Source organism: Muntiacus reevesi, chromosome 20 (genome assembly GCF_963930625.1).
Source record: "Muntiacus reevesi chromosome 20, mMunRee1.1, whole genome shotgun sequence".
NCBI lineage: Eukaryota > Metazoa > Chordata > Mammalia > Artiodactyla > Cervidae > Muntiacus > Muntiacus reevesi.
The window spans coordinates 32,301,891-32,318,725 of NC_089268.1; the positions used below are offsets into that span (position 1 = coordinate 32,301,891).

General features: G+C 44.1%; 1 protein-coding gene across 1 annotated transcript; it reads right to left on the bottom strand.

Annotated features, from left to right (window-relative positions):
• Positions 1–5,671: 5,671 nt before the first annotated feature.
• Positions 5,672–16,686, bottom strand: LOC136151047 (butyrophilin subfamily 2 member A2-like). The gene is made up of 7 exons (XM_065911906.1): positions 16,201–16,686; positions 15,075–15,422; positions 11,847–12,128; positions 10,099–10,320; positions 9,685–9,705; positions 9,559–9,585; positions 5,672–7,528 (listed from the first exon to the last, which is right to left on the bottom strand). The coding sequence occupies exons 1-7, from the start codon at positions 16,289–16,291 to the stop codon at positions 6,912–6,914; spliced, it is 1,608 nt and encodes a 535-aa protein (XP_065767978.1). The 5' UTR covers positions 16,292–16,686; the 3' UTR covers positions 5,672–6,911.
• Between the last annotated feature and the right edge of the window lie 149 nt (positions 16,687–16,835).

Sequence of the window (16,835 nt, forward strand, 5' to 3'; positions counted from 1 at the left end):
GAGTGCATCACTGAGAGCAGGTGCACTAGATATTACAGGATTTAGGACTGTGTTGGGTGTTTTGGGGGAGGTTCAAGGAGAGAAGGGTTTGTTCTGGATGAATGATGTCAGAAAGCAGTGGGCTGTTGTAGGAGTGAATATTCCAATAATTTTTATTAGAAAGTAAAGGAACAGAGTGGGCTAAAATTGCAATTGGTGGGAATTTCCTGGCAGTCTAGTGATTAGGACTCTGAGCTTTCATTGCAGGTGCCCAGGTTTCATCCCTGGTTGATGAACCAGAATCCCACAAGCCTGGCAGTGGGGCCAAAATTAAATAAATAAATTGCAATTGGTAAAGATGTAGCAATTACTGCAGTTAGCCAAGAGAGGGAGGTGTATGGTCAATTTTGTGGCTTGCTTTGTGTTCTTGTTTTGTTATTGCCTGTGCTGACAAGATCATAGAGTGGATTTGTTTTTTTCTCTCTCCATCACAAGCACAGAATGGTCTTGTCTGATGTGGGTGTCTGTGAGATGTTTAAGTGAAGAACACTATAGCCTCTGCTAGGCTTGTTTCTTTCTTTCTTCCTCAGAGTCTGCATTTTCCTTCAGATCTAAACATATTTGGGGCATTATAACCTTTAGAGTCCCTTCCAACTTTGAAAAATCTAGAATCATATTCCTAAATTTCTAGACTAGGATGACTTTTGAGTGGAAGTTATCTAAAAGGGTATGAAATACCAGCACATGTCTAGAGATAGGAGGAGCACTGGGGATGGAAATACTACTAGAAGGTTTTGAGGAAGATATAGAAATTTGGTGGATCTTGAACAGTGGTGTAAAAGATTGAATTACTAACCTCAGTCCTTCAGTCCTCCCAGAATCCTCATCTTTGGTATGGTCTCATCATGGCAAAGTGTATTTCCCCACCTCTTAACTTTGCATTTGGTCACATGATTTGCTTTAACCAGTGGCATGTAGAAATTGACAATATGTCTATTCCAAGACCTCTTGAGATGCCTTGCCTGTTTCTATTCACCTTTTTTTTTTCTTTTATCTTTTGGCCACAGCATGTGGAATCTTAGTTTCCCATCCGAGGATTGAACTCTCTTCCCTTGCATTGACAGTGCAGAGTCTTAACCACTGGACCTCCAGGGAAGTCCCCGCCATTCACTCTTGAACACCATAAGGAACTGACTATCATAAGAAGAAACTGCTTTGATGAGCCATTTAGTCTTAGGATAGGAGACAAGTGGAATAGTTGCCCCAGCCAGCTCATAGACTTGCAATGAGAAGCTGAGCTGCTTAGCCACTGCAGCTTGAAGCAGAAAAGCCCGGCTGAGTTGAGGACTAGATTAGCCACACTCAGCTGACACCTTGACATATGAATAATAACAACTGTGTGTTATTTTAAGCCAGTAATGTTTAGGGTGATTCGTTACTTAGCAATAAATACCCAGTGTAGAAACTTGTTCCTAGAAGTGTAGTGGTATCATATTAAAAAGCAACCTTCAAGGAGGGGCAATACAGGGGTAGGGTGTAAGATAAACTACAAGGATATAGTAGTTTGCAATAGTTTACAATAACTAAATGGACTATAACCTTTACAAATTGTGACTCACTATATTCTACACCTATAACTTATATTGTACAGCAAATACACATCAATAAAAAACTTTTTTAATAAAAAATAAAAATCAACTCTCTGAGGATCCCTGGCTGTGAAAATTAAACTGACAAAGACAAGTTAACAGGAGAAAAGCATACAAATTTATTGAATGTTTACATGTGTTACTTGAGAGAACTCACAAGAGATTGAAGACCTGAAGAAGTGGCCAGAGCAGGAAGTTTCAATCCATTTTAGGCAAAGAAACAATAGTGAGGAATTGATGAGACAAAGGGGCTCAGGGTAAAGGTCAATTGTGAAGTAAATTGTGAAGAAATAACAGGTTTGTTTATATAATCTCCCCCTTGGTGATAAAGACATCTTCTTGCTACCTGGTACAGGGAAGTTACCTTTCATATGTGGGATTTATATTTCTGCTTTCAGGGAAGAAAAGGTGAGAGGCAGGTGCCTTCCTCCTGCAATTTTCTTAGACACCTTCATCTTAAGATATTCTATATGCCAAGGTGCTATGTTCTAGAATAGTGTGCCCAGCACTAGCTTCTGGAGGCTACCCATTTCTCTAACATCAAGTTCACTAGTATAACATCTTCAAATTTTTCTATTTTTCTCTTTTAAAAGGAAATTCTTTCTTTCTTTCTTTTTTGCCTCACCCTGCAGTGATGTTATTTTGCCCACCTCGAAATGAACTCATCTTCAGCAGTGAAAATGCAGAAACCTAATCACTGGACCACCAGGGAATTAACAGAAATTGTTCTGTTACTTCCTTGTTTACAATAATAGTTTCCAATTATAGTTAGAAGAAAACACAAACTCCTTTTGCTACCTCAAGAGTCCCTCCTGAATTGGCTCTCCCTATTTCTCTGGCCTGTCCACTATTTTCCCTACCATCCTTTGGCAGCTCTGATCTTTCTATTCTGGTAGTAGCCCAAATCCAACTGCACCCTAGTCCTCTCCCGTTGATATTGTTTTTCACACTGTGTAGTAAGAGGTCTGGCCTTTGTCTAATCTCCTGGGAAATAACCTAAACCCTCAGAATTTCCTGAGTATTAAGAGTGTTGTGTTAGTCCTGCTGAGCTCACTGGACTGAACCTGAGAGTTTATTCTAATGAGATGGTGAGTCAGCAAAACAGAAAGGCCAATCATGTGCCAACAAGATTGAGGATTTGAGCTTTTTGTGTTCAGCTTGACTCAGGAAGAGAGAGGGGCTGGCGAAGGAGTTCAATCACTATGTGGTCCATGATTCAATCAGTCAAGTCTACATAATGAAAGGTCAGTAGAAAGTACAGCCACTGGAGCTTGGGTGTGCTCCCTGGCTGACAATACTCCATCATGACACCTGTCTTAATTACTGTTATTTTCATCAAAGCCTAGACAGTGCTTGGCTCATGGCCAACAGTCAATGACTGTTAGATGGATATAATAAGCTGCATGTGTGCTGACTCATAGTCCCAAGAGACTGCATGGATTATAAATGTTAGCTTATTTACTGATAATTGCACCCATACTTTACCTGTGTCAGATTATTTATGTCTCTAATATCAAAGTCTTCTAAGCTTGATCATTAATAGTAACTGTAATTAAAAAGTCTGGAATGATTATACACATACCTTGTGTTTTATGGTATGAAAGGGTTGATTTAGAGCCAAGCATCAGGGAGACTGGGGAGAAAAAGGAATGATCCTGTGAACCAGCCTGGCAGCAATGTGCCTGGCTGTTCCTGTCAAGCCTGTGTAAATAGTTATGTGATTAAGGAAAGCTCTCCATGAGTCCAGGGATATGTAAGTTTCACTTTCCCTTAAGCTGAGAAAACTTCTAATAATGGTAGGATATGCCAAGAAGACCTAACTTCTAATCTCCCCACCGCACCTCCCTCCTTGGCCCAGCCCACTCTCCCCCACACGAGGATCAAAGGGGCATAGGATTAACCGCTGAGGAAACTATTTCCCAATAATCACTGATGATAACTCCCAGTCCATCTGAGGTGAAAGATTAAAGTCTCTCTTTGATATGTATCATTGAATCACTTTGCTGTACAGCTGAAACGATCACAACATTGTTATCAACTATTACTTCAATATTAATTTTTTTTTAAGTTTCTCTTTAATTAAACTAAGATGCCAAAAATCTGAAAAACTTCCACTAGAAGGTCTTGATTCAGAATTCTTTGAATCTGAACAGAAAATGTCTTGAGTCACCTGACACTTTGGGGTTGAATCTCCTCTTGGGGTTGAATCCAAGTCACAGTCAGAGCCAAGAGGGCAGATGGGAGTCACACTGTGGCTCTCAGCCACTGAGGGCTGGGATCATTATACCGGGCTCAACTCGTGACATCCAACGAAAGGGCAAAGTCCCTGGGGGCCATTCCCCTTTTCTCCATACTCTACTCCACCTCCCTGCCAGGCCCCAAATCCAGGAAGAAGAAAATTCTGGAAAATTTAATTCCCCATGCTGTTAAGAATGAGTAATCTGGTACCTCCCTGATGGTCCAGTGGTTAGGACTCTGTGCTTTGCAAGCTGTGCAGTGTGGCCAAAAAAAAAAAAAAAGTAATCCTTTTAGGAAGAGGAAATGATAACACTTGGGTGACTCTAGACATTTTCTGTTCACTTGAGCTTTGGTTTTCAGTAAGATTCTGCTTCAGTTTGATTCTCAGCACTTTGCTATGAGGCCCCAGATAGTCTGTCTGCTTTCTACCTATTTCCTGTTGCTCCTTTCTACTTGTTTGTCCCATTCTCAGCCTTTGCTCTGACAGTAGGGGGTTATGTTCTTTAACTAGTTAGTTTATTTCTGCTTTGGGGCCCGTAGGTACAAGATTCCTGCCGCTTGGGAATCTTTCTTAGTCCTCAAGTCTCAGAAGACCCATCACTTCCTTCAGGAATCCCTCCTTAACTTTACCATCTAATTTTCTATCTAAAGTAGCCCTCCTCAGCTCCCACCCATTCCTCTCTATAATATCATCCTGTTTATTTATTTCCTTCATGGCAAAACAGACTGCACATGGTCAATACATTAAAGGCGATAAATTTCTTGAGTGTGAATGAATAAGTAAATATATGAATGAAAGATTGAGTAAAGGAAGCTGGGAGCTGAGCTCTATGCTATTTTGTACAGTGATTAGCAGAACACTGGGTTCATGTTTAGTTTCAATAAACACTTAAAACATCTAAATTTTATGTTTAGAAGGTGCCTTAAAGATGAGACAATTTTTTTAAAGTATGAATGAAAACTCTATTTTCCTTAAACAAAAATCACTTATGACAAAAATCACTTTAACTCGATAAACACTGTTTCACTATGAAATGGGGATCAGTATATTTCTTATGAGAAAGCAAGGATACTGAATGAATAAAAGTGTTTTGCAAACTATACTAAAAGATATGCAAACCCACTCAAAGTCTTATTTAATGGAATACCAAAACACTGAAAAGCTGTAATTTTTCTAAGATTAATACAGGCAGGTATTAGTAGCACTTGTTTCCTGACTGGCAGTCTGGTGCTTTTAGTTAAAACTGCTCAAATGTTATCATGTCAACAGTACCAAAAATAAAACACACACACATTAACAAACCAGTTTTCCATCTCAACAAATCACCAAGTTCAGTGTTTCAGATTTTTTTCTAGAACGTGTCCATCGTGACGCCTTGTTTACTGTAGGAACTGCAGTAATACAATTTTGAACTTTTTAAGTATCTTTTAAATTTTTCAGCCAGGTTTTACAATTGGATGACTAAATTACATAAAGTCCAAGATACTCCCATTTATGTCATAATTTTAAATGCCTGACTCAATTCCAGGATCCTCTATCCTGGTTCTCAAAGGATGTTTTACAGATTTTTGGGGGGGCAATCTCTGTTACATTTTGAGTCTACAAAGTTAATACTGCTCCATAATAATAATACTAAGCTATTATTTATCATTTTTTCCTCTCATTCTCTCACTAGTGTAGATAATGGTTTCTAGAGCCTCCATGACCTGTGATTCCAGCATTGAATACAGAGGCAGATGGTGAGGATCTAGCTACCTTCTAGGAGCCAGACATTAGATTTGCAAAGACATAAAAAAAATACCACACTTCTCAATAAACTTTATTTTACATTGGAAACAAGAGATAGTGATCATTCCTGAAACATGTTTTTCTTTTTAACCTATAATTGACTTGATCCTTTTTTAATATGTTAATAAATACATTTTAAAAGTTCTCAGTTTAATCTCTAATGCTACATATATTGATAGATATAACCCAAATGAGCAAAAGCACTTTTCTGTCCTCAATAATTTTTTATGTGTCTGAATGCATCCTGAGGCCAAAAAGCTGGAAAGCACTGCTCTCCTCACTGAACCTGAACTTTGAGACCCACTTGGTTCAATGCTTATCTGCTCATCTGGGACCTTAAACCTTAGGCCACACCCAATAACAAAGTACTGACGTCTTGTTTATTGTAGGGACACCTGAGCCAGGCCAGGCCAGGCCCAGATGCATTCTTGTCCTTCATCCTCCTTCATCCTAGATCATCCTGAATCTAGGCCTGTGGAGCTTTACTGTGTGCTCTGGAAATCCTGGGGGTGGACCTTCTGTCTTACTTCCTCCATCTCTGACCTCCATTCCTGGCTCCCTGCCCCTCTTACATCCAATATGTCCCATTGTCCTTGCCCCAGATCCACAGTGAAAGTGAAAGTGCAAGTCGCTCAGTCGTGTCCGCCGACTCTTTGTGACCCCATGGACTTTACAGTCCATGGAATTTTCCAGGCCAGAATACTGAAGCGGGTAGCCTTTCCCTTCTCCAGGGGATTTTCCCAACCCCAGGATCAAACCCAGGGCTCCCGCATTGCGGGTGGATTCTTTACCAGCTGAGCCACAAGGAAAGTCCAAGAATACTGCAGTGGGTAGCCTTTCCCTTCTCCAGGGGATTTTCCCAACCCCAGGATCAAACCCAGGTCTCCCTCATTGCAGGTGGATTCTTTACCAACTGAGCTGTTAGGGAATCCCCAGATCCACAATACCTGATGTCAATTCCAGTCTCGGGCTGAATGCGTCATCCGATGTTAAAGCAGCTGGTTCTCTGCCTGTCACTTTCTCACACTTACTTGTTGGTTGGGAGCCATGTGGCAATACTTAGCGTCCCTGAGACTGGCCCCTGCCCCATGGTTACATGCAACAAGCTACTAAAGCAATAGCCTAATGAGGGAGACACATGCTCTGGGGCTTGAAGACATGTCTAGGGGAACCCCGGGGGAGATTCTCCTGTGACCAGAAGGAAGGAGGGTGGTATTCCTCCAGGAGGTGCTGTCGTAGAGGTGGCCTGAGTTTCCCTACCTGGCTGTGAGACCAGGGAATTGGCGGTTGTGGTGGGTCTCTGCCCTGTGAAGGACCAGGCCCCCCTCAGGCACTGTGACCCCTTGGGCCCCTCTAAACGATGGACAGATACAGAGGGCGCTGTCATCGGAACCCAGCCTGAAGAAGGGCCTCAGGGGCCCAGAGAAGGGTGAACGTGGACATGTGTAGATGTGTGACCTGTCCATCATGTTATAGAAGGACACATCTCCAGCTTCGTAGTCCAGGAAGACGCCCACCCGGTGAAGGCGCTCTTTCAGGGGGAGAATCTTCTCTGGGGAGGAGAGGGCCCGGTACTGGTTCTCAAACATCTCCAGGGTCCAGAAGCCGTTCTGAGGAACCAGGAGGGCCTCCCCTTTCCTCTCAACATTGTGTCTACAAACTCCCACGGCCCACACCATCACGTTTTTGACTTCTACCTCCCAGTAATGTCTCCCTGAGGAGTAGCTCTCCAGGCCCAGGACACAAGGCTGACAGTCGAATCTCTCCGGGTTGTCAGGCACGCTCTGCCTGGAAGGGCCCCTTCTCACACTTCTCCGGTCCTCTGACAGGAAGAGCTCGGGATGAGAGGTGTCTGGGTCCAGGACCACATCAGCTGCAGACAAAATCTCAGATTTAGGCCTGGGATCTCACAAGACTGTGAGATCCTGAGACCAGGACCTGACTCCTGGTCCCCTGAGAGATCCCAGAAAGCATAGGGAAGATCCCCTGGGTAACAGCCTTTTCCATGAAAGCCCCTTGACCCCAGATCCCAGGGAGTTCACAGACAGAATTGAATTACTGAGTCTGCACTCCTCTCTCGAGTGGCAGGAGGGCTGCCTCAGGTAGAGGAGGACTGGGGCTCTAAGAAATAACAGAAAATTCAGCCAACGAGCTGAAATGAATGGCTCCCACTTTCAAAGTTCTCAGATCTGTCAGCTTTTCTATTCAAGACATATGATCTCTGGGGCTCGAGTTAGAATAAAGTTTCCCACTTGGCTTAAACTAGCAAAGAGGATCCACCCTCTTACCCTCCCCCAATTAAGCAAATAAGGCCAATTTTTCCCCATACAGATAAGGGTGATAAAGGGTCCCTACATGGTCCTCTGTGTCCTACTGGTTTAACCCGCTGACAACTGATTTAAATGACTAACAAGAGCACCCTTCAGAGGCTAAAAAAGGAAGATAATGTCCCCCAAAGTCATCCTGCTGCCTGAGACGTAAGTATGGCAAAAGGTAGGGGAAACTATATCCATCCATTTTGCTTTAATAATATAGGTGTGATGACTACAGTTATGACCTGTCCAGATATGAGAAATGTCTCAGACCCCTAACATTCTGCAGTCGTCTCTGCAGTTACTTTTGGGCAGTTACTATTAGTCAGTCTACATCTAATACAAAACAATTGTGTTAAAATGATTTTCTTCTTTCTCCAAATTTATTTGTCTGACGGTGATAATTTTGAAATTTGAAAGAGGAAACGTCTGAGTGCTGTGGGATCCAGCAAAGGCTGTATTCTTTGATGCTCTTGAGCAGAAGGGGACAAATCATAAAACTCAAAAGTGCTCACTGGGACCAGCTCACTGGACCCTGTGCTTTCCCTCTTGCCCACAACCCCTCCCCTATACACAGAATATCAGTGCTCTCTTGGAACAGGAAGGCATTTCTGGCCTCTACACACCCCTGAGCCAGGCCTGGGAAGTTCATTGCCTTTCCCACACATGGCTCTTCCACTGTGTAGTCTATATACCATCTCCCACGTTACAGACAGCTAAGCCAGTATCGTCTTCTTTCAAATTAATCAGGACTCAAAGAACAATGGCTACTAAAATGTAACTTTTGGGGGGCTCTTCTATGTATGGTTTTCTGGGTTTCGGCAACTTCAGTGTTTATGCGTCCTTGGTGGCTCAGACAGTAAAGAATCTGCTCGCAATGCAGGAGACCCAGGTTCGATCTCTGGGTCGGGAAGATCCCCTGAAGAAGGAAATGGCAATCCACTCCAGTATTCTTGCCTGGAAAATTCCACGGACAGAGGAGCCTGGCGGGCTATGCCCAAGGGATCGCAGAGTCGGATACGACTGAGCGACTTCCCTCACTCACTGTGCATGGTAGACCTTTGGTGATCATGGATGCTGCTGCTGTGGCTAAGTCGCTTCAGTCGTGTCTGACTCTGTGCAATCCCATAGACGGCAGCCCACCAGGCTCCTCTGTCCCTGGGATTCTCCAGGCAAGAACACTGGAGTGGGTTGCCATTTCCTTCTCCAATGCATGAAAGTGAAAAGTGAAAGTGACCTCGCTCAGTCCTGTCTGACTCGTAGCGACCCCATGGACTGCAGCCTACCAGGCTCCTCCATCCATGGGATTTTCCAGGAAAGAGTGGGGTGCCATTGCCTTCTCCGGATCATGGATGAAATTATTCTAAAAAGGAGAGGATGGTCAGGAGTAAACTATAGAATTGGTTAAGACCTGTGGAGTATCCCTGACAACAGAGATAGAATCCAGCACTGGGTGGGATCCTGCTAATGCACTGATCCCAGGCTCCCGCTTCCCCAGCCAGACTTGGGCCCCTTTGCTCCTCTAATGTATCCTGTTGTCTGCCTGGTGGGGAGAAAGCTCAGGATCTCAGGGAATGTTAGAGGCACTCACCCGCATGTAAGAGGCTTCTTCTCCATCCTGCAATGGGACAGGCAGAGAGACGAACTTCATGAGATAATGGCTAACCGAGCAGAATTCAAATCATTCAGGGAGTAGTTCAGGAAAAGCTAAACTTACGCAATTCTTCTTGAAGTTGCTCTAAAAAAGAAATAGAAACAAATGAATGTCTTTAAGAGAACGAAGAAAATCTGAGTTTGTCTTAAATAACGAAAAGTTGATCTTTTCTATGAATACCACCATCCTCCTCCCCCACTGCCTAGGGAACTGTCAAGATACCAGAAATGATATATGATCAGGTGGCTAGATACTATCAGTACTTATTTAGATTTGCTTTTGTTCAACAACATAGGGCAGGTGAATGGATGCAGCATTTGCAGAGTGGAAGAAAGTCAGGTCTGAGGGATTCATTATTAGGATGTGAGAGTTCCAAGCCCTTGCTGCTGCTTTTATTCATGCCCTCTCTGTTTCCCAGGCTTTTAGCTGTCCGAGTTGTGTCCTTTATGACAGTGAACTGTCCTCCTACTCTTTTACCTTTTGTTTGGAGTTCTTTCTCTTTTTCCTCACGTTCTTTCTCCAGTTCCTTATGTGCAATTGCTTTCTCTTCATTTTCAGCCTCTTTTTGCATGGACAGAATCTTCTTTTCCAGCTGGAGTTTCTTGATGAGAAAGATGCTCCCAGCAATGAGGAGAAGCAGAGAGGGCAGGATGACAGCCAGGGCCACCATCCAGGGAGATGTTCTGGGAATAAAGGATTCTGAAAAGGGAGCCCCAAAATCCTACTTAGGATTTTGAGAAAAAGGAGCTCCAGAATGAGAGCCCCTCGGCACAGATCTGAAGAGCTCTCTCAGGTCCCTGCTCCACCAGCTTCTCTCTGAGAAACCCCAGCGAGGGAAAGAAACTTCGACTCTGCACTGGCTCACCCCACAGTGATTGCCAGGATTGGGGGCTCAGCAGACAAAAAAGCAAGTAACACCTTGAATCACCATGGGTGGGACCAGGCTGACTAAAAGCTAACCAGCCATATAGAATCAGCACAGACACCATGTGATATAAGTCACTATCCCTTCTTGCCTGGAACATTACAGTACCTTCCTCCCTGCCTCTGTCCATATCTTCTGCCCTTCTGCTGTCTGTCCTCAGCACAGCAGCCTAAGTGAGATCATGTTATTTCTTTGTTCAAAACCTTACAATGTTTCCTACCTCATTGAGACTAAAAGCCAAAGTTCACTTGTGGCCTACACTGCCCCATGTGATCCAGATCCATGGCCTCTCTGGATTCATCTCCTCCAATTCTCCCTGGCCCAATTCATTCCAATCATATCTGTGTCTTAGGGGGTCTCTGAAAACTGTCAGATAAGCTCCTCCCTCAGCCCTTTGTCTATGCTGTTCCTGCCACCTGGCTTGTTCAGTCCTCAAACGTCTGCGCATGGCTCACTCCTCACTTCCTCAGTGGCCACATTTCCCCTAAAGCCTTCCCAGATCATTCCATTTACAATTACAATGCCTTAAAGGCTAAAGTCCATAGGGTCACAGAGTCGGAGATGAGTGAAGCGACTGACCACACATGCACGCAGGACCTAACACTCCCTTATCACCTTACTCCCTAATATTTTTCTACAATGCTTATCACTATCTGATACAGTCCACAGTTTAATTACTTCACTCCTTGTTTTAATTAATGATTTCACTTATTGCCCTCTGCTGTTCTAGAATGTGAGACCCATGAGGGTAGGCATCTTCTTGTATGTTGTTCACTGATTTATCTTCAATTTCGAGAACAGTACTTTGAACATATGAGATACTTATTTAATACTTCTTTAATGCATTTATGAATGTCTATAGACAGACTTTCTTCAGCACTGTCCCTTGGGAAATCTCATGGGGAGGAAGGGAGGGCTTCAGCAGACACCACCCACCCACACCATTGTCCATTGTTTCAGGACTGTTCTAAATGTTTAAAAATTGCTGCAGGATAAGGACCATGAAAGAGGGAAAAAAAAGAAAAAAATCAAACAACTATCAGATTTATCCTTAAGGAGGCTTCCTACCCCTGTGTTTTGAGACGACTTGATTTTCCTCTTATGACAAGGAGGGGCCTCAGCTCAGCTATAGCTTCCAGCTCTTCAGGGCTCAGGATCCTTCTACCCACCGCCCTACTTCCCCATCCCCCTGCTGGGCTCCAATCTGTCTGCTGAGCATCCTGCCTCGACGAAATGAGCCTCCAGGGGAAAAAAAAAGAAAGAAAGAAAGAAATGAGCCTCTAGAGAGCAGGGAACTAACCTGGAATGAAAATCACAGTTTCCTTCTCCTGGCTGAGCAGGGTGTTGTTGACAGAGCAGGACATGTTCCTCACCGAATGGTCCCTGATGATCACGGCCATGGTGACCAGGAAGAGCCCATCTGCACTCACAGTGTAAGCCTCTTCCAGGGGGAGCATGGTCTCACCATGAGGGTCCCTCCACACCGCATGGGGTTTTGGGTACCACCCTGCAGATGTACATTCCAGCCGGATGCCTCCATCCTCGTGGCCCTTCATTTCAATAACAGGTTTCGAGCCCAGGCCTGGGGAGAGAGACCAGGGCTCAGTGAAAGAGGTAATGCTGTCTTAGCCAGTGTCTTAGGAGAGCACCTCTTAATGATGAAGAGGTGAGAAAGCGAGAGACTGGTGTCCAGAAAAAAACGATCAGGCACATTCCATGCAATCTCTTCTATGAAGGGAGAAAGAAGGAAGGAATGAAAGAAGGAAGGAAGAAGACAGCAAAAAAGGAAGGAAGAAAACCTTGATTTTGAACACCAGGAGGCGAACATGTGCAAAAAAAATTGTGAGATCTCTAAGAGGGGAAATGCTTACGTTGCACTCTTCTTTGGGCTCTCTCTACGGACTCCATCACATGAGCAAGCATCTATCTGCCTCCTAATAAATGTTGACTGATTCATTCAGCTAGAGATTTTAATTTTCTCACTTCTGGGTGGGTGTGTCCACTCTGATCAGAAACAAACAGGTCTAGGCTTTTACTTTCTGCCCTGAGAGGACTTCTCAGCAGCTCTGGCTTTTTGAAGTTTTAGCTCAATGTAATAAGGACAGAAACCTGCCAGGCTGGCAGAATTTTAAGAAACTTTTGACTTCAAGGCACTGTCTCTGTTCTCCTGGTTTAGGGCTTCATATTGCCACAGCTATCTGATAATCATAAGGAGGTGTTGGTTTTTAGGAGAATTGACAGAGCAAGCATGCAAAGCCAGGCCTTATGCCCCAATTCTGAGATATTTACCTTCCACAAATTATACAAAAGACAAACTTAAACCTCACTTAAGTCTTACTGATTCTTCCTCAATTCGATCTTTTCAATATGGAAAATAAAAAAAACAACTAGTTGCAGAATGAAAGGCTGGCACGGAAACTCTGAAGTGGGATAAAATTCAAAAGAATTCAGCAACTTGGGAAGAAATTCTACGAAACATTTCAGGGGGTTTCAGTAAGGGCAAGTATGAGACAACAGATCTAAGGACAAAACCAGCCAGCCAATTAACCAAACCCAAAAAACAGTAAAACAAACAAAAAATTGTACAACGACTCAATTGAGAGTGGGGTAGGGCAGGCTAGGGTCATGTTTACCGTAATTTGTCAAGCTCTCTTTCCCTCTGCCAAGGTGAACCATAAAGTTCCAGGCAGGTCTGTATGAAGTAGAGCCCCACCAGACTCATGAAGGATACTTCATGTGTCAGAAATAGATTTTTGTTGATTTAACCTACTAAGATTTGAGGGCTGCTTGGACCAGAGCATAAGCTCAATGATCCTGACTAAAGCATATGTCAAAGATGATTAAAGCATGGACTGGTAAGAGGCTTATGGGGAAAGGTGAAAAATAAAATAGATCTCAGGCTTAGAATAGAGATAGCTCAGGTATGATGTGATGACCACTTATAGCTTTAGGGAGTAGATTCATTTATTCCTTCAATAATATTTACTAAGCATCTGTTAAGCTCCAGGTTCAGTTCTAAAGATGTGGATACAGTAAGCACAGAAAAGAGAACAACCCTTTATGAAAACTACATTTTAGTGGAAGAGACATAATAATCTGGATAAATAAGTAAAATGCATACTATGTAAGATGGTGATATGTCCCAAGGCAAAATGCAGGGAAGGGAGAGGAAGTGAAAAGTGTCAAGAATGGTGTTTGATCCTCACAGTCACAGAAAATAATTTACCAGAAAGAAAAAATAGATTGAAGTCACATGTGAAAAACTTCTCTTTGGACTTAACGAAAAAAGTGTGGAGCATCCTATATGATTGGTGAGGGTGTATACTGGTACAAACACTTTGCAAAACAAATGCGTAGTATCTATTAAGGATGAAGATAAATATTTCTCATTATACAGCGCTTTTACTCCTAGAAACCTGTCTCAGCTGGGGATTTTGAAAAGCGGCACATTATGGATTGAACTGTGTCCCTACAAAATTTTTATGCTGAATCCCTAACCTCCAGTCCCATAGAACATGACTGTATTTGGAGACAGGGCTTTTAAAGAGGTAATTAAGTCAAAATGAGGCTGTTAGGGTGGGTCCTGATCCAATCTGCTGGTGTCCTTATAAAAAGAGATTAGGACACACAGGGTTACAAGAAATGCACACCCATAGAGCAAAGGCCACATTAGGACCCAGAAGACCAGGGGAGGACCCAACAAGAAGGTAGCCACCTGCAGGCCAAGGACAGAGGCTGCAGGAGAAACCAAACCTGTTGACAGCTTGATCTTGGACTTAACAACCTCCAGAACTGTGAGAAAACCCATTTCTGTTATTTAAGCCACCCAGTCCGTGGCCTTTCGTCACGGCAGCCCTAGCAAACTGACACTGTCAATAGAAGGCAGTATCCTACTTGTTAATATGAGGAGTGGTTGTAGCTCATAAAAATTCAGTAATCTGTACGTTAAAGTTCTACGAGCTTTTCTACATGAGTACTCTGTTTAATGGGCCTTCCCAAAGTGGTTCAGTGATAAAGAATCTACCTGCAATTCAGGAGGTGCAGGTGTGATCCCTGGGTTGGGAAGGTCCCCTGGAGAAGGAAATGGCAACGCACTCCAGTATTCTTGCTTTGGAAATCCCATGGACAGAGAAGCCTGGCGGGCCACAGTTCATGGGTCACAAGGAGTTGGACACAACACACGGACTAAACAACAAATTCTATTTAACAATAAAAATGTCTAATTCTAAAACATGTTACTGAGAAATATGCTTAGAGATTTCTCAGAAGTAGGCATAAGGATAATCTGTAGGGATTAATCATTTGCCCCTGCTCAAGATGACAGCTGTGCGTATCTCAAGAGCCGATACCCACAGGAGCAGAGCAAACCCATTCAGTGAGTCCTTGAGGAGGGAAAAGCCACCCTCTCTGTTTACAGGGAATTCTAGGCCCAAAATCCCCTGAACTGCAGGGGGCCTGGAGTGAGGAGAAAAACTTTCCCGAAGAGTCAGACTGTGAAAAAGCAGCCTCACAAAACGAAAGCACGCACCTGCCACTGTCAGGAGCACGATGGCCTCATCGTAAGATCTGCCTTCTTGAAAATAACAGCGGTAGATGCCGTTTTCGTGGGCGGTGACGTTGTGTATGATCAGCCCCACGCTCCCCTCGCTGATAGCTTCACTCACAAAAGTTGTTCTTCCCCGGTATTCTTCCATCTGCTCCTCTGTTCTCTCCCGCCTGCCCTTGTATACGAACACCGCAGGGGAAAACTGTGTCCGGAACCACCGCACCTCCATGTCCTCGGCGTTTTTCTCAGGTGACAGGTGGCAGCGTAACGTGGCGTCTTCTCCCACCATGGCCAGGATTGGATCAGCTGGTCCCAGGACAGTAAACTGGACTGTTACACAACGCAGTAGAATCAGACAAGGGCACCAGCCATCAACTCTCTGAGATAGGAAAGGAACTGGGTGTTCCAGGGGACAGACATGTTCTCCCTAAGGCCACAGGGGCTTCCTGGACTGAGGATTCTGGGGGCCAAGGGATGTGGCTGGTCGGTAGTTAAAAAAATAAAAAAACAACTCCTAGTAGGGGTGTCTATCGGGGGTACTAATGCTTCATGAACAACACATTGAGAAGCCTACCCTGATCACCCCTCATGAACCCTGAGCACACAGAGGTTTTCTTGTTTCCCAAAGCAGCACAATGCCTGCAGTATAGGATATCAACTCCAGCTGTCCAGTGTGATTGTCACTAGCTAGTCCCAATTGGCGTGTGCTGTAATTTAAAATACACACAATTTTGAAAATTTAGAATACAAAAGTTAAATATCTCATTGCTCATATTTTACATTAATTAAAATTTTAAATAATAATACTTTGGTTATTTGGAGTTAAAATGTTTTATGAAAGTTTGTTTCATCGGTTGGTTTCCTTTTCCTTTTTAAAATGTAGCTACTAAGGATTTTTAAGTTACATATGCAGCTTGCCTTTCTGGCTTTCACTGGATTGCTACTGGAGTGTGCTGGGATCCATCTGATGACTGGGATCCATTTGATGACTGTGTGCAGAATGAAAGGGTGAGTGAGCACAACCGCAGCCCTTCTTTACCCTTTGCAGACTTAAGTGTTGATTTTCCTTTCTGAGAAGTTGATAGGAGTTAGTGGCGTACACCCCTACCTGAGACCGGTGCAAACGAGCTGAGGAAGTGGAAGAAGAGAAGGAAGCCTGGCAGGGAAAAATACAGAGACGCAACTGGCTCCATAAGCATCCAAGAGGAGTCACCCGGAGAGGCAGCGACGGGAAACCTAGAGAGATGTGGAGAGTCAGCCAAGGAGACTTGGCACCATAGTTCTGATCTAGGTCATACTTTCCTGTAACCGTGTTGGTATCATCAGCGCCCCAGCTTCTGTCTTGGGCAGCCCCCTTCGACTCCCGGTTCAGGTATTTCCCGATAGACTGATCCTTTAAACACTGCATGGAATGTCGACAATACAGCGATCTGGAAGGCAGTTTTCCCCTCTCCTCGGCTCACTTTTCCAGCCAGAGTTGAGTTTCTTCAGACGTCACTTGATACTCTTCCAAACCATCCCTCCCTTTTCTCCTCCCAGCGATTCAGGCTAGACGCCAAGGTAAGTCCACCCTCGCCCCCGGAAGCCTCCCCTCCCGGGGTCCCCGCCTTTCCCCTTATTGGGTTTTGTTCCTCCCATCTACCGCCTCCCAACCTCTGCCCCACCCCTTAGCGGTCGCGCATCCCCTCCCCTTCTTACCTTCTAGAATTAACTTCTGCGTTTTCTTTTCTCCTCCCTCCGCTC

What these genes read in the sequence shown, in the direction of transcription:
- LOC136151047 (XM_065911906.1), bottom strand. Translation starts at nt 16,291, where the DNA reads ATGCTTATGGAGCCAGTTGCGTCTCTGTATTTTTCCCTGCCAGGCTTC. An exon ending in AACTGTGATTTTCATTCCAG is followed by an intron (nt 10,321 to 11,846) that starts GTTAGTTCCCTG and finishes CTCCCTTTTCAG; the next exon opens with AATCCTTTATTCCCAGAACA. An exon ending in GAAAGAACTCCAAACAAAAG is followed by an intron (nt 9,706 to 10,098) that starts GTAAAAGAGTAG and finishes TTTCTTTTTTAG; the next exon opens with AGCAACTTCAAGAAGAATTG.